General features: G+C 49.2%; 1 protein-coding gene across 1 annotated transcript in view; it reads right to left on the reverse strand.

The window, feature by feature from the left end:
* Positions 1–26,328, reverse strand: part of nmnat2 (nicotinamide nucleotide adenylyltransferase 2) — a 431,783-nt gene that overhangs the window by 41,469 nt on the left and 363,986 nt on the right. The window contains exon 5 of the mRNA XM_085982604.1: positions 13,719–13,842. Within this exon, the coding sequence (XP_085838730.1) occupies positions 13,719–13,842 (124 nt within the window). The remainder of the gene's footprint in view (positions 1–13,718; positions 13,843–26,328) is intronic.

Consider the following 26,328-nt stretch of genomic DNA (forward strand, 5'->3'; position numbering starts at 1 on the left):
AGGTGGGGTTACATGTAACGTGACATGAACCCAAGATCTCGGTTGAGGCCGTCCTCATGGGTGCGGAACTTGGCTATCAGTTTCTGCTCGACGATTTTGCGTTGTCGTGTGTCTCGAAGGCCACCTTGGAGAATGCTTACCCGAAGATCGGAGGCTGAATGTCCTTGACTGCTGAAGTGTTCCCCGACTGGGAGGGAACACTCCTGCCTGGTGATTGTTGCGCGGTGTCCGTTCATCCGTTGTCGCAGTGTCTGCATGGTCTCGCCGATGTACCGTGCTCCGGGGCATCCTTTCCTGCATTCACATTCACCTAACTATTCGACCATGCAGCCCTCACACTCCCTCTCACTCTGATGCTTTGAACACAACTGACAACACACAGGGAGGGCCCTTGGTCTTGCAACCTCACTCCATCTTTGTCTCCTTCTAAGTATCTATGCTATGCAATCTCTACACTCACTCCTTCATTCTCACTCAACCTCCACTTGTCTCCCTCATTGCAGAAGAGAGCTCACAACAGGAGAGAGCGAGCCAGGACAGGAGGAGGGCCACCCTCATTAGCCCAGCTCACCCCCTGGGAGGAAGCCGTCCTGGAGACTGTCGGGGCTGATACAGATGCGGAAGTTGGGGAAGGACAGGTGCATCCCCGCAAGCTGGTGACAGAATAGTTTTCCATCTCTCTCATTGACATTGCATGAGTCGCTGATAATGATTCTGAAGCTACTTCATATGGACTTATGGTCATCTGCAAAATGCAATGTGCATGTAACCTTGGCATCACATCTCTAACTTTTTCCTTGACTCCCCCACAGGACCATCGAGAGCCCCCATCCCCACTGTGCAGGAGGGAGCGCCTGAGATTCCAGACTCCTCAAAGGAATCTGCAAGCTCTGAGGGCGCAGCGTCAGCAGAAATAAGCGCACCTAGCACCAGCGCAGACACTCGCACCTCGGGGGGATCTTCGGGACATAGAGTAGTGTTGTCACCTGGCGTATCACAGCTCACAAGTGAGCATCAGCAGATTGTGGAGACAGGGACAGCAGTGGAGAGTCCTCGTTGGAAGGCGCATGTCGACCCTCTGCCTCTGGGTCCATCCATAAGATCAGAGGTGATGGAACTCCATGCACAGATGCAGGAGTCTCTGGCAGGTTTTGTCTCCAGGGTCGCTGTGAGTGTGGAGCGAATGGAGGAGCCCATAGCGAACATGAGCAGAGAATTTGTGGAATCAGTGGCACATGAACGCATCAACACGGAAAGGATGGCTACCTACGTGGAAATGATTGCTGCCTCCGTGGTAAGGCTGGCTACAGTAGAGGAGAGGAGGGCTACGGCCATGGAGGAGGTTAGTCGCCAGGGTACGGAAAACATGGTGAGTGTTCAGAATAGAATGACATCTCGAGGAGCGATGGGCATCTATTGAACAGAGAAACCAGACCTTCATGAGTCCTTCTGAGTAGGACTGCCATTGCAGATACGGGTCCGCATGGCCCCCCTGATGTGCAGAAAGGTGCTCTCAAGCCACTTGCAGGCGCGGAGGGGGAGCTGACCCATGAGAGGGAGGTTGGTGGCAGGCCTCAATGAAGTGGGGGTTCCTCTCCAAGCGCTCACACTTCCATGCCACTGCAGAGCCCTTGGTCAGAGCCCCGCCGGAGTCCACACCCAAGTCAGATAGACGTCTCAACCCCTGCACAGCCACAGGAGCAGCAGACTGCTGACGAGCCCTCACAGGCTCGCCACCCCAGAGGACACCCGCCAAAGGTGTCGAGACAGGAGCAGCAGGAAAGTGAGCAAGGAAGCCTCCACATCTGCTGAAGCCACAGGGGAACCACTACGTAGGAGCACGCGTAAGAGGAAAATAAAGCACAAGTAGTCACAAGGGTAGTCACTTGGGTGAAATGTTGTGTATATTGTAAAAATGCCATCAGTTGGTTCTTGTGCATAAAAATTCTGATGGCAACTGTTGCAGTTCTGGCATGTGTCATTTCGCGAATGGGGCTTTCACATTGAGGGCTTAGGATTACTTGCAGTTGTCAGGATGTTGGTCAAATAGTTAGGAATCCGCAGGGTTTAGCCATTGTCGATGCTCAGGTAAGAAGCTGCGAGGCAAAAGAGTTTGATTTACTAGGCTAAGCAAGTCTGGCCAGGATGAGTGCGTTCCTTGCATCCCGGCCAGCAATGTTCTTGCGTAATGCTGCTGCTGGTTGTTGGGCCTCTGCAGGATGCTCATTTTCGCCGTCCTCCTCCTCATCATCTGAGGAGGGTATGTGAAGAGCCACTTGGTCCTCAGGAATCTGCAAGCCACGATGCTGTGCCATGTTGTGAAGTACACAGCAAACCACGACAATTCTGGAGACCCTGGCTGCTGAGTACTGTAGGGCTCCACCTGATCTATCCAGGCATCTGAAGCGCATCTTCAGCAATCCGATGGTTTGCTCGATTATGGATCTGGTGGAAATGTGGCTGGAGTTGTAACGCTCCTCAGCTTCGTTGGCTGGCCTCCTCAACGGCGTCATTAGCCAAGTCCTCAGGGGATAGCCCTTGTCTCCAAGTAGCCATCCGTGAAGTTGGTCTGGCGGCCTGAATAGCGGAGGCACACTAGACTGGCGCAGTATGAAGGAGTCATGGCAACTGCCAGGGTACTTGGCACAAACATGCAAAATCTCTTTCCTGTGGTCACACACCAGCTGAACATTAAGGGAGTGGAAGCCCTTGCGGTTGACAAAAATACCTGGATTGTGATGGGGTGCCCTAAGGGCCACATGTGTGCAGTCAATGACGCCCTGCACCCTTGGAAAGTCTGCCAGATGAGCTAATCCAACCGCTCGCACCGTCACATTTGCACGATCCCTGGTGAAATGGATGTGATTGTGCGCGAGGGCAAAGAGGGCATCGGTTACCTACATGATGCAAGTGTGTGCGACCGCCTGGGAGATGCCGCTGATGTCTGCTGATGATCCCTGGAATAAGCCTGAGGCAAAAAAGTTGAGTGCGGTGGTGACTTTGATGGCCACTGGTAAGGAGTGTCCACCTGGTCCTCTGGGCAGCAGGTCTTGCTGTATCATTGCGCAGCTGTCAGTCACTACCTGTCGCGAATGTCGGAGCCGCCTTTGGCACTGCTGCTCAGTCATGTTGAGGTAGCTGACCCTGTGTCTGTAGACCCTGTTTGGGGGGTATCTCCTGCGCCGACGGCCTTCCATGCGCTGGCCCCTTCTGGCCTGTGCAGCTTCAGGTAGGTGAGCAGCAGCCTGTCACTCATGCTGCTGCTGCTGCTGCTGCTGGTGTTCCTGGTTCTGCTGCTGCCGTGCCTGGTGCTCCAGCTCCTCTAATGCCAAGAAGGGAAGGAGAAAAATGGCTCCCATGCTTCTGGCATATGCCTCCGCTGAGGAAGTGCTGAGTGAGGGTGGCGAGAGGGGTTTCCCAGGAGTTCACACTGGAGATGTGTGTGAGGCTCCAACCTTCCACAGGTGTGGTTAAGCTTGGTAAAAGTTGCCCCAGGCCTGAAACAACAAAGTCCTGCCACCTGCAAATGATGACTGATCAAATCTCCTCTTTAATGGTTGACCTGCAGCTGATCGTCAGCAAGCCAATAGTGCTCATGCCAGGTTTCACAGGCGTGATCCCCACCAGGCGTGTTTTACGTGGGAAAAGGCTAAAAATGCAAGGGCCTGTTAAAATGGCATTATAAAGGCCAATTATTGCTGATTAAGGGCCTTAAAGACCAGTCCCGCCTGTTGGAGGCGGGACTGATTTGGGACCATCAGACACGCCTGGGTTAAAATGGCTCAGGGTCGGGAACCAGGCGGGGGGTTCCCGCCCGCCAGTTTTAGCAATTTTAACCCCCCGCACATCTCAAAGCCCGCCTCACAGCTCAGTTAAAATCGACCCCAATGTGTTAGTTCCTCAAAGAATTCTATACATTTGGTCAGGCATGACTGGACTTTTAGAAATCCATGCTGACTGATCTCGATTAATTCACGTTTCTTCAAGTACTTAATCATTTCGTCCCATACTACAGACGCCATGGCCCAAAAAGCTGCACTCCAGGCATAATTCTCCCACAGTGCACTGGAGGGGCTGAAAACGAGGCCTTGGTCTCTGCTGGGAGTTTCCTCAGGGTCCTATTTGGGGTAAGGGAAGGGAAATCCTGGGATAAGAATTCTCTAGTCCATGATCTGGGTTATGCAAAGTGGCTATCACACCAGACTGAATGAGGTGTGGTGTCCCTTGGCCAAACATAAGCGACACCCACCTAACGGTCCAGGCCCGGATCCCTCAGAAAAATCGTGCCTCCAACAGGCCCGTTGAAACATTTCTGTTGGGCCAAAGCTGTCAGCTGAAGAGAAAGCAGCTGCCATGTGGTGCATCAACCACCATTCCCCCCCCACCCCTGGTGGGCACTGAATATGTGCCCATAGTGGCATCAGTGCAATCTTTGACATTTTTTGTTTATAACCGGGAATTCCAACTGAGACTGTCTAAAAAGATTTGAGCAGCCATAGCTTAAATCAAAATCAACTTTTTATTGTCATTGTTAGTGCACAAGTGCAGTACAATGAAATGTAGGCTTGCGGCTCCCGAGAGTGTACATTTAGATTAAGACATTTAAACATTCAACATACATTTGGCTTGTAATACATTAACATAAACATAACCATAATAAAGTGCATTGGCAGATGTGCAGGCTTTAGAGTTTATTTGTGGAGTTCAGTAGGATGACAGCCCTGGGAAAGAAGCTGTTCCTAAATCTGGTCGTACGGGTGCGAATGCATCTGTAACATCTCCCAGATGGCAGGAGGGCGAACAGACTGTGGCTAGGGTGGGTAGGGTCTTTGATGATGGACCGTGACCTCCGTAAACAGCGTTTCTGGTATATGTGCTCTATGGTCGGTAGCCGGGTGCCGGTAATGCATTGGGCAGTTTTGACTACCCGCTGCAGGGCTTTCCGGTCATAGTAGCTACAGCTGCCATACCATACTGTGATACAGTTTGTCAGGATGCTCTCTATTGTGCAGCGGTAAAAGTTAGAGAGGATCAGGGGTGACAGGTTACATCCCTTCAGCCTCCTTAGGAAATATAGGCGCTGCTGGGCCTTCTTCACCAGAGAGGAGGTATTGAGGGACCAGGAGAGGTCTTCCGTGATGTGGACTCCGAGGAACTTAAAGCTGTCCACCCTTTCCACCACAGCCCCATTGATGTGGATGGGGGTGTGACTTCCGCCTTTAGACTTCCTGAAGTCCACAATGATTTCTTTGGTTTTCTTGATGTTAAGGGCCAGGTTGTTATCGGCGCACCACTTCACGAGATGCTGGACCTCCTCCCTGTAGGGTGACTCATCGTTGTTGGTGATCTGGCCTACTACCGTGGTATCATCCGCAAACTTGATGATGGTGTTGGAACCATGAATAGCCACACAGTCGTGGGTGAAGAGGGAGTAGAGGAGGGGGCTCAGCACACATCCTTATGGAGACCCCGTGTTCAGGGTCGGGGGGGGAGGTGTGGTTACCTAATTTGACAGACTGGGGTCTGTTTGTTAGGAAGTCCAGGGTCCAGTTGCAGAGGGAACTGTTCAGGCCAAGAGTTTGGAGTTTGGTGGCCAGCTTGTTGGGGACGATAGTGTTGAATGCTGAGCTGTAGTCTATGAACAGCATTCTGATGTAGGTCTCCTTACCATCTAAGTGATTCAGTGCCGAGTGTAGAGCAGTTGTGATTGCATCCTCCGTTGATCTGTTTGCACGATAGGCAAACTGGTGTTGGTCAAGAGAGGCGGGAACACTGGCTTTGATGTGAGCCAGGACCAGTCTCTCGAAACACTTCATTATGATGGGTGTGAGTGCGACAGGTCGATAGTCGTTCAGGCACGTCACAGCCGTTTGTTTTGGCACAGGAATAATGGTAGCGGTCTTGAAGCATGTAGGGCCTACTGCCTGGGCCAATGACAGATTGAAGATGGCGGTGAAGACATCAGCCAGCTGATCAGCACATTCCTTGAGTACCTGTCCAGGGATGCTATCCGGTCCAGCAGCCTTTCGTGTGTTCACTCCGCGTAGAACACCCCTTACGTCGGAGGTCGACAGAGTGAGCACCTGGTCTTCTGGGGGTGGCAAGGCTTTGGTAGCCGGCTCCCTGTTGTCCCTGTCGAAGCGAGCGTAGAAGTTGTTAAGCTCCTCCAGAAGGGAAGCATCGCTAACCGGGGGCTGGTGTTTTTGCCCTTGTAGTCAGTGATGGACTGGATGCCTTGCCACATGCGCCGGGGGTCCGAGTTGTTGTGGAAATGATCCTCTATCCACAGTGTCTGTTTCCTTTTGGTAGTCCTGATACCCTTTTTTAGGTTGGTCCTAGCTGCACTGTAAGCCGCCGCGTCGCCAGATTTAAATGCTGCGTCGCGTGCTTTCAACAGTGAGCGGACCTCTCCGTTCATCCAGGGTTTCTGGTTGGGGTATGTCCTGATATTTTTATGGGTCGTGACGACCTCGACGCAGCTGTTAATGTAGAATAGCACTGTGGATGCGTATTCCTCGATGTCATTATGGGCAAACATGCCCCAATCAGTGCGTTCGACGCAATCCTGAAGCTCCGATACTGCCCCCTCTGGCCATACTTTCACACTAATAAACATTCTTCACTCTGAGATTTTATTAGTAAATTAATGGGCTGCTAACATTTCACATTACGTATCTCATCTAAACTAGTACTTATACAAAATAAAGCTGTAGTTTCATCACAGAGTAATTAGCAGTTATTTAATTACACCATTATCAACTTGTTGCAATTACAGTAAAAGTCATGGGCAAAGAAATATTTCACGGATGGGAAACAAGAGTCTTGGACATTCTCACTGCATGTGACCACAAAACAAATGTGCTCTAAGCTCTGCACTGCATTCAGTTTAAATATTCCTAAGTATATTTTCATTGCCAAGCTTCTCTGCAAAAAGTCTGGATTTTATTCAACACAACAATAAATCAGTTCTACAGTCATTGCCCCATTAGCTCAGTGTCCAGTGAGTAACTGAGCCATACACAGCAGAGAAATCCTAGGTTCAGAATTGGCTAATCTCAGCCAGTGTGGTGACAGGGGCCACTGCCCCAGTCTAGAGAGGGTTAAAAAACAAGAGCAGCCACGCCAGTTTGCTATCCAAGTGACTCCTGCGATAAAATGCACGGTGTGAATGTCAGGTGAAGATGGGACTAGGTTCAGCTCTGCTGCTCGGCCAACATGTGAGCCCTTGGCGATGCACTAACGGGTAGTTCAACCTCCTTCGCCTCCAGTCCAGATCCAAGGTCGTCCCATTCTCTCATCGAATTACAGTACGCAGATGACACTTGTGTCTGCGCACACTCGGAGGTCGAACTCCAAACCATCGTCAACACCTTCACCGAAGCGTATGAGAGCATGGCCTTACACTAAACATCCGTAAGACAAAGGTCCTTTACCAACCTGCCCCTGCCACGCAGTACCCCCCAATAATCAAAATCCATGACGAGGCCTTGGACAAAGTGGACCACTTTCCATACCTCGGGAGCCTACTGTCAACAAGGGCAGACGTCGATGACTAAGTTCAACACCGCCTTCAGTGTGCCAGTGCAGCCTTCGGAAGAGAGTGTTTGAAGACCAGGACCTCAAACCCAGCACCAAGCTCATGGTCTACAGAGCAGTAGTGATTCCCGCCCTCCTGTATGCTTCAGAGACATGGACCATGTACAGCAGGCACTTCAAAGCACTGGAGAGGTACCACCAACGCTGCCTCCGCAAGATTGGCAGGATAGGTGCACCAACGTCAGTGTTCTCGCCCAGGCCAACATCCCCAGCATCGAAGCTTTGACCACGCTCAATCAGCTCCGATGGATGGGTCACATCGTCCGCATGCCCAATACGAGACTACCAAAACAAGCGCTCTACTTAGAGCTCCGACACGGCAGGAGAGCCCCAGGTGGGTAGAGGAAACGCTTCAAGGACACCCTCAAAGCCTCCTTGAAAAAGTGCAACATCCCAACGACACCTGAGAATCCCTGGCCCAAGACCGCACAAAGTGGAGGAGAAGCATCTGGGAAGGCGCCGAACACCTCGAGTCTCGTCACCGGGAGCAAGAGGAAGCCAAGCGCAAACAGCAGAAAGAGCGCACGTCAACCCAAACACCCCACCCACCTGCCCCTTCAACCACCGTCTGCCCCACCTGTGACAGAGACCGTAGGTCCTGCATTGGACTCATCAGTCATACCTTCAGCAGTCCAGAGCATACGTTATAGAATTCCTTTTCTAAATCCCTCCGCCTCTTCACCTCTCTCTCCTCCTTTAAGACCCTCCTTAAAACCCACCTCTTTTCCCAAGCTTTTGGTCACCCATCCTAATAACTCCTTCTTTGGCTCGGCATCCATTTGTGTCCAAAAACAAGCTCTGTGAACCACCTTAGGGTGTTTTGCTATATTCAAGGTGCTGTAGGAGTCTACGTACTCCTAGCAAAAAATACTGAACTCGGAGAGGTTCAACAGAAAAGGTTTAATTGTTGAGGCTGCATGCTGAACACAAAATGGAGTTAGAGACTACACAAATTCCAACTCTCTTTCATCAGTGCACAGCTTCGACTCCTCCTCCCCCGCTCTGGGCTTAACTATGTTGCAGATCGAGTTTCTTAAAGGTGTGATCCTTCTTAAAGGCATGACGCCTGATTTATAGACTACGGACCGGAAAGTGGATTGTGTCCGTTCTGTGATCGGTACGCCACACAGCTCCCCCCAGAATCCGCTAGTAGGGAGTGTACGAACCGGCGTGGCGGCTTGATGGCACGGCTGGAACGGCTCTTGGTAGTTGGTGTCGGGAGCGGGGCGGTCAGACGCGTCGGGCTCTTACGCGGTCTGCCCCGCAGTGGGGGTTGGCCCACTTGAATGGGTTCGTCGGGCTCTAGGTGCGCCAGCTTGAGCCGGTCGACCGACACCTTGTCAGTTCTGCCGCCCACTTCGAGGAGGAAGAACTTGTTCCCCGTCTGGAGTACCTTGTAGGGTCCGTCGTATGGGGGCCGTAGAGGTCCTCGGTGGGCGTCATGGCGCACGAAAACAAATTTGGCCATGTGCAGGCTAGGTGGTACGCGGGTTGCTGGTTCGCCGTGCCGGCCGGTGGGTACCAGAGCGAACTGTTGTGCTCGGTTGGCGAAAGCGCGGCGTTGCTGGTCAGCCGACCAGGGGGTCGTGGCGGTGGGCAGGAACTCTCCGGGTACGTGCAGCGGCTGGCCGTACACGAGTTCCGCCGCCGAGGCTTGCAGGTCTTCCTTGACCGCGGAGCGTAGGCCGAGTAGCACCCATGGGAGGCGGTCGATCCAAGCCTCGTCCTCGAGGCTGGCGCGGAGGGACGCCTTCATGGACCTGTGGAATCGCTCGCACAGTCCGTTGGCTTGGGGGTGGTAAGCCGTTGTGCGGTGAACGGCCACCCCGAGGTTTCGGGCGATGGCGGCCCACAGATCAGAGGTGAACTGTGGGCCTCTATCCGACGTCATGTCGGAGGGGACGCCGAACCGAGCGACCCAGGTACCGATGAACGCCCTCGCGATGTCGGCGGTGGTGGTGGACGTCAGTGGAATGGCCTCAGGCCAGCGGGTGGTACGGTCCACGATTGTCAGCAGGTGCGTGTGACCTTGTGATGGCGGCAGGGGGCCGACGAGGTCGATGTGGACGTGGTCGAACCTTCTTTCTGGCACGGTGAACTCGAGTGGGGCTTTGACGTGTTGGTGGATTTTGGCACGCTGGCAAGCTATGCAGGATCTGGCCCAGACGCGCACATCTTTGCGCAGGCCGCGCCAGACAAATCGGTTGGCCACCAGTCTAATGGACGCGTGGGTGCAGGGGTGTGAGAGGCCGTGGACGATGTCGAACACCCGTTTTCGCCAGGACGCCGGGACTACGGGGCGGGGTTGCGCCAAGGAGGTATCGCATTTGACTGTGACGGCGGACGGGCCGCAGGCGACGTCGGTCAGTCGCAGCCCTGGGAGGGTTGTGGGCGCGGAGAGCAGATCGGGGTTGGTGCGTTGCTCCGCTGCCAGTTGAGCATAGTCCACTGCCAGGTGGGCGCCGTGGACGGCGGGGCGGGATAGGCAGTCGGCCACCACGTTGTCTCGACCGGAGACGTGCCGGATGTCCATGGTGAATTCGGACACTGCGGCGAGCTGGCGTTGTTGCCTGGCTGACCACGGGTCTGCAGATTTCGCCATCGCAAATGTCAGGGATTTGTGGTCGACAAACGCGGTGAAGGGGCGGCCCTCCAGAAGAAATCTAAAATGGCAGACTGGCAGGTACAGTGCGAGGAGCTCGCGGTCAAAGGCGCTGTATTTGGCCTCCGGGGGGCGCAGTTGGCGGCTGAAAAAGGCCAGCGGTTGCCAGGCCCCATCGACCCACTGTTCGTACACGGCGCCGACCGCGTGGTCGGAGGCGTCCGTGGTGAGGACCACCCTGGCGTTGGGCTGTGGGTGAGTGAGCATGGTGGCGTTGGCGAGCGCCCTTTTGGTCGAGTCGAAAGCGGTCAACATGTCCGCCGACCACTCGATCGCCATTCTGTCTTTCTTACCCCGGAGGGCTTCGTATAGGGGCCGCATGAGGGAGGCCGCTCCGGGAATGAAGCGGTTGTAAAAGTTGATCATCCCCAAGAACTCCTGGAGGCCTTTGATGGTGGTAGGCCGGGGGAACTGCTGGACGGCTTGCACCTTGGTGGGCAGGGGAATGGCTCCGTCTTGCGTGATGTGGTGGCCGAGGAATTCGATCCTGCTGAGGCCGAATTGGCACTTGGCTGGGCTGATGATGAGCCCGTGCTCACTGAGCCGCTGGAACAGGGTGCGGAGGTGCTCGATGTGTTCCTGCTTGGAGGAACTAGCTACCAGGATGTCATCCAGGTAGACAAAGAGGAACTTCAGGTCCCGGAGGACCGAGTCCATGAGCCGCTGGAAGGCCTGGGCCGCGTTTTTGAGGCCGAAGGGCATTCGGAGGAACTCAAATAGCCCAAAAGGGGTGATTATGGCCGTCTTGGGAACGTCCGTGGGGTGGACTGGCACCTGATAGTAACTGCGCACCACGTCGACTTTGGAGAAGACTGAGCGGCTGGCCAGTCTAGCCGAGAAGTCTTGAATGTGCGGTATGGGGTACCGATCCGGCGTGGTGGCGTTGTTTAGGCGCCGGTACTCCCCGCAGGGGCGCCATCCCCCGTCGGGTTTGGTGACGATGTGGAGTGGGGAGGCCCAGGGGCTGTTGGAGCGGCGGATGATGCCGAGCTGTTCCATTGTGGCGAACTCAGCCCGCGCGATCTCCAGCTTGGCCAGGTCCAGCCTGCGGGCGTGGGCATACACCGGTGGGCCTGTGGTGGGGATGAAGTGTTCTACCCCGTGCTTAGCAACCTTCGCGGAGAAGGTTGGGTTGGTGAGGGCTGGGAACTCAGCCAGGAGTGCTGAGTAGTCGTCCGTTGAGCGGGCGCGGCACTGCCACGCCATTTCGGCGGGTTGGGGGGGGCCATGGCGCCCGGGACAGGTGACATGGTGTTCATGTCCATGAGGCGGCGCCGAGGCATGTCGACCAACAGGCCATGGGCGCACAGGAAGTCCGCACCGAGGAGCGGGGAGAGCACCTTGGCGGTGATAAACTCCCAGTGGTAGCGGCGGCCTGCAAGGTCGATGGTGACGGTGCGGGTGCCGTACATCCGGATGTCGGTGCCGTTGGCGGTAGCCAGCGCAGGGCCGCGGCCGCCTCGCTGGATCTTAAGGGCGGACGCGGGGATGATGCTGCGCTGCGCGCCCGTGTCGCATAGGAAACGGCGTCCGGAGGTGCTGTCCGTAACGTACAGCAGCACGCCTGCTTGCCCCACGGCCATCGTGTAGGCCGGTGTGGGGGCGGTTGGAAACATGCAGGGATGGCTGCAGCGGCGTGCCCGTGCGCCGAACCGGATATGGAAGTAGCAGTAGCCCTGGGTCGGAGGGCTTGGGGGACGTGGGGGCCTGGGGGGCCTCGTGGCCGAGCTGTGTGGCCGTGCGATAGAGGGTGGAGCGTGCGCCGACACTGCGGAGGCCAGGTCGGGGGTGACAGCGTGGTTGGAGCTGGCGGACAGGAGCTTATCGGCTTCGTCGGCCAGGGCCTCGAGGTCCGTGAGGCTGGACGCCACGATCGCCGGGCGGATGCTGGGAGGTAGTTGGCGGATAAAGAGCGTGCGGAAGAGGGAGCCGGGCGGTTTCTCGTCGGTCAGAGCAAGCATGTGTGAGAGCAAGTCTGACGGCGTGGAGTCACCAAGGCCCGGGAGGTCGAGGAGGTGGCAGTTGCGCACGAATTGGGAGGCTGTGAATTTTTTAATAAGCGCGGCCTTGAGATGTGCGTACTTGCCTTCCTCCGGAGGGTTTTGTAGTGTTGTCCAGACTTTCGTGATTGTGGAGCTGCCCAGGGAGGCGAGGAGGTAGTCGTACATCGTTGTGTCAGCGGTGATGCCGCGGAGTCGGAATTGCGATTCGGCTTGAAGGAACCAGGCGGTGGCCAGGTTCTCCCAGAACTCCGGCAGCTTCACAGAAACTGCGTTTGTGTCAGCCATGGTTACGCTTAGGAGTCGTCCTGAGCGTCGGGGTCACCAATGTAGGAGTCTACGTACTCCTAGCAAAAAATACTGAACTCGGAGAGGTTCAACAGAAAAGGTTATTTGTTGAGGCTGCATGCTGAACACAAAATGGAGTCAGAGACGACACAAAGTACAACTCTCTTTCATCAGTGCACAGCTTCGACGACTCCTCCCCCGCTCTGGGCTTAACTATGTTGCAGATCGAGTTTCTTAAAGGTGTGATCCTTCTTAAAGGCATGACGCCTGATTTATAGTCTACGGACCGGAAAGCGGATTGTGTCCGTTCTGTGATCGGTACGCCACAGTGCTATATAAATGCAAGTTTTTGTTGTTGTTGATTTCATCCAGATTATGAAGGAAGCACTAAGTAAAGGCCTTGCCCCACAGGGAGAGAGAGAAAAAATCAGTGGGGAAGTCAGCAGTACTACTGTCACACATCTTCTGATAGGCAATTAAAGAGTGACTCAGGTATAAGCATGGAGGCAAAGGGTCTACACACTAAACTTTAATTCCTTGCTGTTCTCCACAGATGCTACCTGGTCTGCTGATTGTTTCCAGCATTTTCTGCTTTTGTTTCAGATTTCCAACACCTGCAGTTTTTTTGCTTTTTCTAATAAAGCAAGCAGATTACGTTTCATTTTTACTCTCAGTAGTTCCCTCTTTGAAGGTGCTCCCTCATGTCTGGGTATGGTTCCATGGGTACTAGCAATCGACTGGCACCTCACTCAAGTGAAGGGTCTTCATGTGTTGGTCTTGATAGTGAGTCTCACTATGTGTGGATGTTGGGTGGATTAAGAGTTGGGTGGATTAAGTGTGGCCAATCCTACTGCCTCCCAGCTGAGATCAGCTAACCTAGAACAAACTGGGGGGTCAGACCTGGAGCTGTCCTGGTCTTGGTGGCTCAATAGCATACCGGGTGGTGAATTTACCCACCAAGCCGCTGGTGAAGCTGCAAGAATTTCACTTGAAACCTAACACAGTGGTTCTATTCTGCTGCACGAATGCAGCTTCTGTCAAACTTTTCATTTTGTTGTGTAAAAAACCACAATAGAGAACATTGATACTGAATCAATGTTTGATAAGCCACTCTCGGTCTCTTCCACTATTCCCCCATTATGTACCCCCCCCATATCATGGATGAGACCTACCTGCAGTAGGTTTTTCATTTGTGATTGTGGAGTTCTGGTAGATGGAGCGTCTTCCATTCTGCGGCTGCCCAATTACAGGTGTAGCTGGAGAGTTTACATTGGACAGAATGCAGCCCGTCACTCTCTAGGAGAAATTTTAGAAAGAAATGATAAAAGACTCAGGTTATTATTGTCAGCCACCAGCTTCTGATATGTTCACAGCGGCACTGATTAGCTTCTCAGCTAAGAGCAGTTTATAACAGCTTCCATCAGTAAACAGAGGTGCTTGTCTTTATTATTCCCAATTAGCACTTCATTTAAAAGTGAAATCACTTTATTTCACAGCTCCTGTTAACTGGTGTTTTATGTGTACTAATTTTGTCGTGTACTAATTTTGTCTTTAAGAGCAGAATTTCAATTATTCCTCTTGTAATAGGCTGCAAAGGATCAGTTCAACTGCCGAAGTACTGCATTTATGTTGCGCCTTGTCAAATCATTGAAATAGGTTTCACACAACGAGTCACACAATGAGTTGTGGTTGGAGTGCAGCGACTGTTACGTAGATAAATGCAGCAGCCATTCTGCACCAGCAACAGCCCACAAACAGCAAAGAGACCAATAGCCAGTTCAACTGTTTTTTTTGGATATTTATTGAAGAGACAATGTTGTGCTGGACACCGGAAAGCTTGTTGGCAGATAGGCAACCTCTGTCTCGCTTTCTCTCTCTCCCCCGCCCCCATGGTAATCTTTCTTTTCTTTCTCCAGTTAAATCAATACTACTACGGTCATTGCTCCTCTGAACTTTCTTCCCCTGTTTCTTGGATCTCCGTGTCAGCTGTCCCATGTGTTCCTCTCACCCCCCCCACCACCCCCGCATCCTCACTGAATTGAAATCAAGATTGATTGCACCGTCTTCTACTCAAACTCATTCTTTCCCAGGGCTTCAAAACGGTGGATTTCCTTACTTCCCGCTACTTCATGATTTATACGATTCTTTTCTGCCTTGGTGGCCTAAGCACTTCATCTCGGTTTCTCAATGTTTAAAAATATATAAAAACACATTAAAATTATTTCTTCATGGAATGGGGTCATTTTAAAAGAAAAAAAGCCTGCTGCTTTCTTAAACTTCTGCTCCTGTGATTCCATCCAGACTTGTTCAAGAATTAAATATTGGTGGCACGTTTGATGGCATTATTATCCATTAAAGCGATGTCATATTAAACATTCTCCTCATGACATTCATAATTCAGAGCAAAATGCCAGTTTACTCTACAGGCAATTTCAAAACAGCCATCCACTTCCTAAATGGCGTATACTGGTTTCAGCGTAATTTAAACTCTATCTGAAATGAGAGTTAAAGTTTCAATGAATAAATAAACAGAAATCCATTACTGACACCTCTTCAGAAACACATACTTGTCCCACACGAATGGCAGTACAAAGCAGAGTCAAGGTTAACAGGTTCAGTCCTATTGCTTTCATGTGGCACAAAAGCGTGGCTCAAAAACTGTTCTGTGTCCATGCCTGTCCACAAATGCAATACAATTAATAAGAGCTGCTATTGGCAGACCTTGATCTGTTTCTATATTACAATAGCAAACTGATGCTTGATAGCTAACTCCGTGCTCTCACTAGATTAAAAGGTTCCATCACAGTTACTCTTAGCTGAAACATCTCCCTTTGTGAGAAAAAGGCTAAGGGTAACCCGGTAATGCTAGACTTGCTGGAGCAGATTGCACATTCTATTATTAGAAAGTAGTGCTAGAGTCCTTTATAGTTTGTTGCAGTTGTGTGAAATGATTGAACTCCACACCATGGCTGCGATTTCACCAGCGGAGGTGGGATCGCGGCGGGAGAGGTGGTTGGCGGGTCCTGGTCCCGCTCCTGGCTCCAGCCCGCTCTCTCCAAGTGATTCTACGCCCGCCCAGCACGTTTCCCGGCCAATTGAAGGAAGCGGGCCTGATGATGTCATTTGATGACGTGTCATCAGCCGGTTCCCGTAAAGGGGCCATGTCTACAATCATTTTGACAGTTGTGCTGTCAGTGTTCTGCAGCATTGAGGTGCTGCAAACGCTGACAAACACTGCACAGAGGTGGACGGCTGCACCCAGGCTCTCCCATGACTCCCTCCATATGCTTATGGAGGGAGTCACAACACGCAGGGAGGTTCTCTTCCCTTCCCATGGGCGGAAGAGACCTCTCCAGGACACCAATGCAGCCTGGTTGCACATTGCACAGGAGGACACAAGAAGGGATGTCATCAGGAGGACCAGGCTGCAATGGCGCAAGCCTTTCAATGATCTGAGCAGATCACAAAACGTTACTGCCAAGCACACTCAACCTCATCCTGCTGTGCCACTCATCACATCCACATCACTCTGCCTTCCCTACCCTACTCCTGCTCATCTTTACTCACACCAACTTACCTTGCACCTCCACCCATCCCTCTCTATCTACATTATCACTTCCCCATCTCACTAGCCACCCCTCACACTCACCCTTATCCTAGTGCAATCATGCCAACTAACAACACACAAGGGTAGGCACTTGAATGGTTTAGCCAATGTTCGTGTGAAATTTCTGGTAATGTGTTGTCAAACATTGAAATCTATATTTTCAACACTTTACCTTATTGGACAGATCTGTGCTCACCTTTAGAAGTGTCTTAGTGAGTTCCAGTGAATGTTGAGACATAACTCCCCCGCCACCCCCCCCCCCCCCAATGGTGATGAGTGTGAAAGGAATGGCTTAGACATTGTAGGGATGCTTTATGGTGCTGGTGTGGGGTGGTGTCAACCTGGCACATCATGTGACAGCCAGGGTGTACAGCATCAAGTGAAGTAAATCTGGCCATGATGAGACCATCCCTGGCCTCCCGGGCAGCAATGTTGTCGGGTGCTGATGCCCTGTGTCCTGTGCAGCATCAGGTGATTGCGGAGACGGTTGGTGTTGTTGTTGGTGATGTTGGTGTGCCTGGTGATGTTGGTGTTGGAGCTGATTGTGGAGGGTTTCGGAGGACCAGGGTGAGCTTTTTCAAGGGTACCGATGTTGCTGGAATAGATGGCAGCTGAAGTTAAGATGACAGAAGCGATCTGTCAATGGTGAGAGAGCTTGCTCCAAGGAGGTGACAGTGGATAGAGAGTTTACTCCAAACATTTCCAAACTGCACACAGCTCAAAAGTGTCTTCCAGGTCCTGAAAGCTCAAGCTTCTGACATTGGAAAGTGACCAGCTGTGAAATAGTAGCTTTCATACCACTTTTGCAGCTGTCACCAATTTATAGCAATGGGGAGACATAGAGAACCCAACCTACTTACCTGACGTGATCGCCGAGCGACGGGATCCTCATTAAAAAAAAGTGGTAAAATAGAAATAGGCTAGCATTTAATGTCTCCCCCGCCGCTTGGTATCGTGTCTGTTCTGAAATCGCAGACCCGACATTTTGGAAACTTACATGGAGGCGGGTTCAGAGCCACACATTTCCCCATATTAAATTTCATCTGAAATCTGCTAACCTATGTCCTCCTGAAGTCACTTCCGGACACAATTGGTCCCATCCGCCATGACACCCAGGTTCCTCTGAACACCAACATTTCCCAATCTTTCACCATTTAAAATATATTCTGCTTTTCTATTTTTCCTACCAAAGTGGATAACTTTACATTTCCACACATTATAGTCCATCTGCTATGTTCTTACCCACTCACTTAACCTGTCTATATCCCTTTGCAGCCTCTTTGCATCCTCCTCACAACTTACTTTTGCACCTAACTTTGTATCATAGAGTTATGCAGTACAGAAAGAGGCCCTTTGGCCCATCGTTTCTGCGCCGGCCATCAAGCCCCATCTATTCTAATCCCATTTTCCAGCACTTGGTCCACAGCCTTGTATGCTATGGCGTTTCAAGTGCTCATCTAAATGCTTCTTGAATGTTGTGAGGGTTCCTGCCTCTACCACCCTTTCAGGCAGTGAGTTCCAGATTCCAACCATCCTCTGGGTGAAAAAGTTTTTCCTCAAATCCCCTCTAAACCTCCTGCCCCTTACCTTGAAACTATGCCCCCTGGTTATTGACCCCTCTACTAAGGGGAAAAGTTCCTTTCTATCTACCCTATCTATGCCCCTCATAATTTTGTACACCTCAATCAGGTCCCCCCTCAGCCTTCTCTGCTCTAAGGAAAACAACCCCAGCCTGTCGAGTCTTTCTTCATAGCTGAAACGCTCCAGTCCAGGTAACATCCTGGTGAATCTCCTCTGCATCCTCTCCAATGCAATCACATCCTTCCTATAGTGTGGCGACCAGAACTGCACACAGTATTCCAGCTGTGGCCTAACTAGCGTTTGCAGCAAACTTGGATACATTACACTCTGCCCCCTCATCTAAGTCATTGATATAGATTGTAAATAGCTAATTGCACCGACGGTACCCCTCTAGTTACAGCCTGATAACCCGAAAATGACCCGGTTATTCCTACTCTCTATTTTCTGTCCTTTAACCAATCCTCAATTCATGCTAATATATTACCCCCAATCCCATGAGGCCTAATTTTGTGTAATAACCTCTTGTGTGGCACCTTATCGAATGCTTTCTGAAAATCCAAATACACCACATCCACTGGTTCCCTCTCAACTACCCTGCTAGTTACAACCTCAAAAAACTCTATTTGATTTGTCAAACACTATTTCACTTTCATAAATCCGTGTTGACTCTGCCCAATCCTATTATTATTTTCTAAGTGCCCTGTTACCATGTCCTTAATAATAGATTCTAGAATTTTTCCTACTACTGATGTCAGGGAGAGTGATCGACAGGTGGACCAGGTTTCCAGGAAGAAAGGTTGAAGCCAGGTCACTGGATTCATTTAAGAAACAACTGGATGCTGTAATGGGGAGATGGCATGGTTTGTATCAGAGACTGAAACTGCGTGTAGTTTAGAGGCTCGGACAGAGGAGGGATCTGCACATACCAGGCACAAGTGCACAGGAGCCAGGGTGGGGGGAAAGGATAGTGCAGGTGCCAGCTCGTCTGTTGAATCAAGTGGGCTAAAGGGCCTGGTAGACCTGAACCAAACTTGTTATCAATCATTATGAATATAAGAAAAATTGGAGTAAGAAAATGCTATTTAACCCATCAAGCCAATGCCATCCACATTCTCGCTACACTTTCCCTTACCAAAGACTCTACCCAGTTTAGTTGGCCTCCTTAATTTGTGTTGTAAAGATTTAGTTTTGGTTAAAATAAGATATCAGGTGATTAAAAACATTATAAGACTTGTTCATAATGTAATAATGATTTGCACTAATCTGGATTTTCTGGGCTGGTTTCCCTCCCCGAGATGATAATAGTCCCTCTTTAGTAGAACAGGATCCAATAGAAATTTAATGGCAGTAATGTAGCTGTGGTTGTATTGCAGTAGTTGTAAAGTGTGACGAACAGCCAGCAAGATCCATGTTAAACTGCAGGCTGGGAATCGCGTCGTGCCCGCCAGGAGAGACACATGTGAACTTATACACATGCCTAGAGATCAGCTGCGAAGCACATGCGCTGAATCACAGTCTTATTACATTAGAACTCTGCAGTAGGTTTACAAAGTGTCCAGAAGGTACAAAGAACCGGGTGAGCATTTTTAAAAGTGGCTTCACACTGGCCTGGAGTCACACTCTACATGGTGCTAAACAATGTTCCTCGAATTTTATTTGGGCCCGCGCGGCCCTTTAACGGGCATTCAAAATTCCGCGCATACGCGATTTGTCTATTAAAAGCTGGCTCACCAGCTGCGCGGGACCTGCAGAACTCTGTGCAGCCGTGCAGCTTCAAGGGGACGTTGTGCCAAGCTCAAGCTATGTGAGATGGCTTCCCCCTGCGGACCGCACACCACTTGGTTTTAGTCCAGAGTCAAATGCCAGGGCCTGACTCTGGAGTTATGCTGCCTCTTTCACATTGATGTGCACCTGAAATGACTTTATATCGATGCAAAAGTGCCAGTGTGACTGTCATTGACTTTCAAAAGCTACTGCCAAATCCTGCTAATTCTCCAAAGATGTTTCTTGTTCAAAAAAAGTTTCAAACTTCCAGTAGTACTAAATTATTAATTTTAACAAAACACAGGAAGCTTTTTGCTTGATTTCGATGCTAATTAACAGATAATTTGAATTAAGCAACTTCAAATTCAGAGGAGTAGACTATTTACTTAAAAAGACTGGACTAATCTTAGTAAATACGAGTTAAGATTGTGAAGTTGAAAAAAAGCACACTGTAGGAACGGAGGTTCCTAACGAAAAGACTGAGTTCGACTTAGGCAATCAAAATAACGAACTTTAATGGAACAAAACAGGTTTAAACTGGAAACTGCTGGAATACATTGAATACAGGTCTGCTCTCATTGAAGGCTCCACGAGGACTGATCCTCTGGTCTGAAAGCTGACGTCATGACGTCATCACGTTCTTCCCGCCATTGGGGAATCACGTGACTAACGGCATGACGTCATCACGTTGAAACCGCACTGTAAAGGTAACTAGACATAGTACAGTTAAACAGTGTAATTAAAGGTACAGACACAGGCAGTAACTACATTGCTGTTAAAGGAATTATGTACAACCGCTCTGAGTCCTTTGGTGGCTCCGCTGCAACACCTTGTATTCTCACAAATACTGTAAATATTCAAAATTTTGCCCTGCGTCTACAGAACATTATTAAATAACATTTCTTGGGACCAGCCATGTCAGTGGTGTTGGCTATTTGATGCTCATCAGTTAACAGAGCAGATCTTCTTCGAGTTTCCATTTTCAGCAGGTTTGCTGTTGTTCATTGTTGCACATTCAGACCTTGCTATTGCTTTTTTCTCAACTAAAGTGACATTCCTACCTTTGGATAAAAGAGACAGCTATCGATGCTGTTTTTTCATACAGCTCCCTTTTCACCCTTAATTCCCATTACTCTATTGCTTTGTGGGTTTGTTTGTGGCTTCAGTGAGCTTTAGCAGCAACTCTGAAAGGTGATGAACTACGTCATTTTCTAAGGCTGTAGATTCGAAAGGATCCAAGTTTGATTTCCAGCTTGCTCTGACTTAGCAGGTCTCAGCCAGGGTGGTAGCAGGGATATCTCTACCAATCATGCCATAGGTTTAATCACAGCTACACGAGCCCTTTTCCCCTGCAACCAAATCCCGTTAGTCCCAAAATCCATCTCACAGCTGGGTTCCGAACCTCATACATCTGTTGAAAGAAGCTCATTTGTTGCATGCCATGAATTGGACACATCTTATACGCCACAAGCTTAAACTCCATTGGGGTTTTGTGATCATTGAAAATAGACAAGAAAAACCAGTGTTCTTTGCCCTTACTTAGCTGAATCCTGAAGAGCTATGTCCAAGCTGAAGATGGTATCTGGCAGATATTGAGGAATCAGCAATTGCGGCAGACATCTTCCAACCAATACCTTTGAAATTCTCTCCTGGGCCTGGCAATGCCATAATATCAGGCATGTGGGCACCTACCAGCCTATCTTACTAAGTAGTTAATTGTTCAAAATGCCTGGAAAAGACACTCCAAGGCCGCCCTTGTAATCCCATCCAATACGTTTAGAGTTGGAAGAGTGAAGGGTGCATGTAGGGCTGGAGGAGGTAACAGAGATAGGTCAGGGCAGGACAAAGGCAATGGAATTTGTAGATCAGGACAAGGATTTTGAATTCATTGCATTAGGGGACAGGGAGTCAATGGTGTTTGCAAGGATAGGGTAATAAAGCATGAGTTTTAGTTTATATAGAGTGGAGCTTGGGCAGTTGGAAGGGTGTGTGTTGCAGTGAAACATTAGGAAACCTCCTGTCTTGCAAAACGACAAGTGTGCTCTGTATCACCAAGAATATGCCATCTTCAAATAGAATTCTGATCACAGATGGGCAGCTCCAAGGTGAGTTCCTGGATTTACAAAGTACGATGACAATATTTTTATCACACGCATAATTAAAATAAAAGTCCCACAGTGAGTAATAAAAAAAATTTGTTTGAAGAAAATAACTATTTAAACAAAAATCTCTGGAGGTTGAGGGTAATTAAAAGTTTGACTTTTTAACTATTTAACCCTTGCAAGGGTGGTTTTTATTTCCCCTCCTGCTGGTCACCTGGATCAGAAGCCCTCATTCTCGCTGTATTGCATATGAAACCCCAATTCCAGCTGGTTTCTCAGATCTGAAGCCTCGAATCCCACTGTTCTATTGGATTTGAAGTCCCTACTCCCACTGCTCTCACGATCTGAAGGTCTGATTCCTGCTGGTTTCTTTATCCAAAAGCTAAATCTTCAAGCTGCATGGATAGTAAATTCTACCAGGTTAGTACAAAACTAAACTCTGACTCCCAAGTAAATTCTGGCTGAGGATTCGAAGTAAGGCACATTTACGTTAAGTTACTGATTTTAAATGAAGTTGCAAAGAATCACTCCCAGACCTGGATCTGAATTGAGCCAAGATTTATGGAACAAAAGTCTGCTCTCATTCCGCTATAAGGCACCTATTTTCCTTTCACTCAGTTGGTTTAGATAAATCTTTATTTTTTTTCTATTTGTAACAGAGTTCTTCCCCTCAAGGTCTGGTTTGTGTATAAGTTTTGCTCTCTTGTGTCTTCCTTAATTTTCCTTCTTTTTTTGCCCAAATGGGGTGGATTTTCTCTTTGCAGTGTTTGGTTGCAGTCGGTGGTAAACACTCAGTGCATTTGGGTCAACTCTCACAGGTTACAGCATACTGTAGTAAAAAATCAGGAGGTGAGCCTGTTTCTCTCTCACCCCAATAATCTTATTTGCCCCTTTAACAGGAAGGTAATAAAATCAAATATCTTTTCTTAATGGGAGCTGTTATTCCCAAGGTTTAAAATAGAACATGCTCATGTCGTATATCTACCAACAGGAACATCCAACCCAGTGCTATGCCTTTATTTTCCTATCTCTCGCCAAGCTCTTACCAACTTTAATATATTTTCGTCAACTGATAGATAAGGGACAAAAGTGAAAAGAGTGAATGAGAGCAGAAGAATGCTAAGATAAAAGCATAGAGGAGAAAAAGTGTTGAACATGGCAGAGAAAACAGGTGAAAATGGTAATCAAAAGAGGGAAATGGTCAGTGCTAGTGATATAATGAGAGTGTTAAAAAAAACAGAAAAAGAACTGTAAGAGACAGAAGAAGAGAAAGAATGTGGAAAATGTTTTGGCATGCTCTTATGTTCAGACTTCGGATGCACATTCAGACATACCAGGAGATATTCTCCGCTGGCTGGCTGATCTGAAAACTTGCTTCCAAATCAGAAATTCCTCTTTGACAAAATCGGAGACTTAATAGAAATGTATTCAAAATTCCCGATGACACAACCCACTTAATTGGGCAGCTAAACATGAATTAGATTTAAATGGCACATATTTGTTTCTAAAATTGCTTTTGAGAACTTAAATGGTCCCGGTGATAAAGAACTATCCAGCCTACTTCTGATGTAAGCCACCAAGTGTAGTCACACACCAGGACTGTGAACTCCTGCCCTGCTTTCACGTGATTCCTTGCTGCTGAGTCATTGAATAGAAAAGAAGCCAAATCCCAGTAGTAAATGGCAAGCCACTCGCTGCACTACCGATTGGAGGATGTGCACTAGTAGCACACATCCACACACACACACACACACACACACACACACACAAAGTAGATAACATCTCCAAGTCTTCAGTAGGGAAGATCTTCAAGTCACACACTAATGAATTTAGAAGGAAGATGCAGGTGGCTTCTATTAGCTTGCTTGACCTGGTAAGGTTATTTAATTCCATTGTTGCCATGTGTGGGATGCTGGAGGTGGCATAGACTGACCTAACCACCTCCTTCCATTGGGTATGAACAGATCTCTTTGGGGCTTTTCATTTCTTTGCTGCAAAGAGGGTCTCTCTTGTCTGCCTATCATCTTTTGGCAGCATTTCCACAGCAAATTCTTTAAAGCAGGGAGCTCTCTGCCCTGCAGCAGGCCTTAGACATTTTTAGTGCAAGAAATTTCTTAGGAGCAGCAAAAACTACCGAGATGATGGGTCGCTCTTTAAGCTGCTGTGGGCTTTTAAATTCTGCAGCAGCTATTTTCTGTCTCCCTCCCATTAAAAGGCAAGCTCATAATCGGTGGCATTTCTAATACCTGGAGCTTATCCAAATTAGTAAAATGAGGCTGACCCCCAAATTATCTGCACTGTCAGTGCTCATTATGCAAGGCAGGCATCAATCACGCACTGCCCATTTTCTATTTGGGCTTGTGCCCAATGAGAAAATTGAGGCTATTTATTAGAAATTGAGATAAATCATTTGCTAAGAGAAGGTCAGCAATTATCTTATGCAAGTGATAAGAGGGATATTAGAGTATTTCTTTTTGCTTCACAATGGTTGTATGGATCAATACTGTGCAGATGGTTTCCCTGGAGATGAAATGGTTTTACTGAGCTAAAAGGATCATTGTCAGGCTTTGGGAAAAAAACAGAGCACAACTTTAGGAAACAGAAAGCCTTGAATGTTAACTCATTCTACCTCGAAGGTGAGATCTGAGGGTCAGTTTTCATGTACTGCTTCCATCGGGCGGATGGAAACAGGTGGAGGCTGAAACCATTTTCATGGTTGAGTTTCATTTGAACTCCGTCGGCGAGCATCTCGCACTTTTGGAGCACGTTAAAAAAAGTTACCACGAGTGTAAGAGTTAAAGATTAGAAATAATAACCATTTATGATTGCCATATAATTTAATGACCATCTGCACATTTTCTCCTAACATTTATTCCAAGCTTCTATTTCTTTTACACCTCAGGCCTTTGGTATATTCAAAGATTCTGTTTGACTTGTTACAGGCCTATCAATCTTAGCATTATAGTACAAGTCAGTCAAATGAAAAAGGTCATGATTTCTTATTGATATCTTACTTATATCTTTTTATACTTTCATATTCTAGAAAATATTAATGTTTTACACTTTTTCTTTGAAATAACTTTTTTCAAACTATTACATTTTGCATTTGCAGAAAGGGTACATATGACCACCGTTATTAGCAAGTGAACCTATTAGGACATTGTTTATAATAGGTGAGACAAGGGTTTAAATTTTCATCTTCATTGCCTGGCTGGTAACCTGGTGGAGCGACTCGCTTGCTCATTGTAGAACCCACCATATTTCATTCCATTGAGATAGTTGGAAGACAGAGGGAGAGGGTGGAGGGGAGAAGAGGGAGATGGAGGAGGTAGGAGAGAGGGAAGGGGTGGAGGAAGGAGGCAGAGAGAGGGGAAAGGAAGAAGAGGAAGAGGAGGGAGGAGGGAGAGGGAGGGAATGGGGAGAAGTAGAGGTGGGAGAGGATAGAATGGAAGAATGGAGAGGATGAAGGGAGGGAGAGAAAGGGGAGGAGGAGATGGAGAGGAGAAGGATGGGGAAAGAAAGATAGGAAGGTTGCTTCAAATCAGCTAAGCGATGCTCAGTGGTAAGGTGGAGCAAAATGTGCTCAAATTAGGAGGCTGCATTTTTTCTTGGGAGAGGGAAGGAAATCTGCCGTCCTTACCTGGTCTGGCCTATATGTGACTCCAGACCCACAGCAATGTGGTTGACTCTTAACTGCCCTCTGAAATGGCCTAGCAAGTCACTCAGTTGTAGCTAACTGCTGCGAAACAGAAGAATGAAACTGGACGGACCACCTGGCATCGACCTCGGCACCGGCTACGGACACGGCAACGGCACACCAAGCCCAGTCGACCCTGCAAAGTCCTCCTCACCAACATCTGGGGACTTGTGCCAAAATTGGGAGAGCTGTCCCACAGACTAGTCAAACAACAGCCTGACACAGTCATACTCACAGAATCATTCCTTTCAGCCAATGTCCCAAACTCCTCCATCACTATCCCTGGGTACGCCCTGTCCCACTGGCAGGACAGACCCACCAGGGGTGGCGGCACAGTAGTATACAGTCGGGAAGGAGTGGCCTGGGTGTCCTCAACATTGACTCCGGACCCCATGAAGTCTCATGGCTTCAAGTCAAGCATGGGCAAGGAAACCTTCTGCTGATTACCACCTACCACCCTCCCTCAGCTGATGAATCAGTACTCCTCCATGTTGAACACCATTTGGAAGAAGCACTGAGAGTAGCAAGGGCACAGAATGTACTCTGGGTGGGGGATTTCAATGTCCATCACCAAGAGTTGCTCGGTAGCACCACAACTGACCGAGCTGGCCGAGTCCTAAAGGACATAGCTGCCAGACTGGGTCTGCGACAGGTGGTGAGGGAACCAACAAGAGGGAAAAACCTACTTGATCTCGTCCTCACCAATCTACCTGTTGCAGATGCATCTGTCCATGACAGCATTGGTGGAAGTGACCACCGCACAGTCCTTGTGGAGACGAAGTCCCGTGTTCATGTTGAGGATACCCGCCACCGTGTTGTGTGGCACTACCACCGTGCTAAATGGGACAGATTTCGAACAGATCTGGCAACTCAAAACTGGGCATCCATGAGGCGCTGTGGGTCATCAGCAGCAGCAGAATTGTATTCAACCACAATCTGTAACCTCATGGCCCGGCATATTCCTCACTCTACCATTACCATCAAGCCGGGAGATCAACCCTGGTTTAACGAAGAGTGCAGGAGAGCATGCC

Source organism: Somniosus microcephalus, chromosome 3 (assembly GCF_052327205.1).
Source record: "Somniosus microcephalus isolate GS21.2 chromosome 3, FLI_Smic_1.0, whole genome shotgun sequence".
In the NCBI taxonomy this organism is placed as follows: Eukaryota; Metazoa; Chordata; class Chondrichthyes; order Squaliformes; family Somniosidae; genus Somniosus; species Somniosus microcephalus.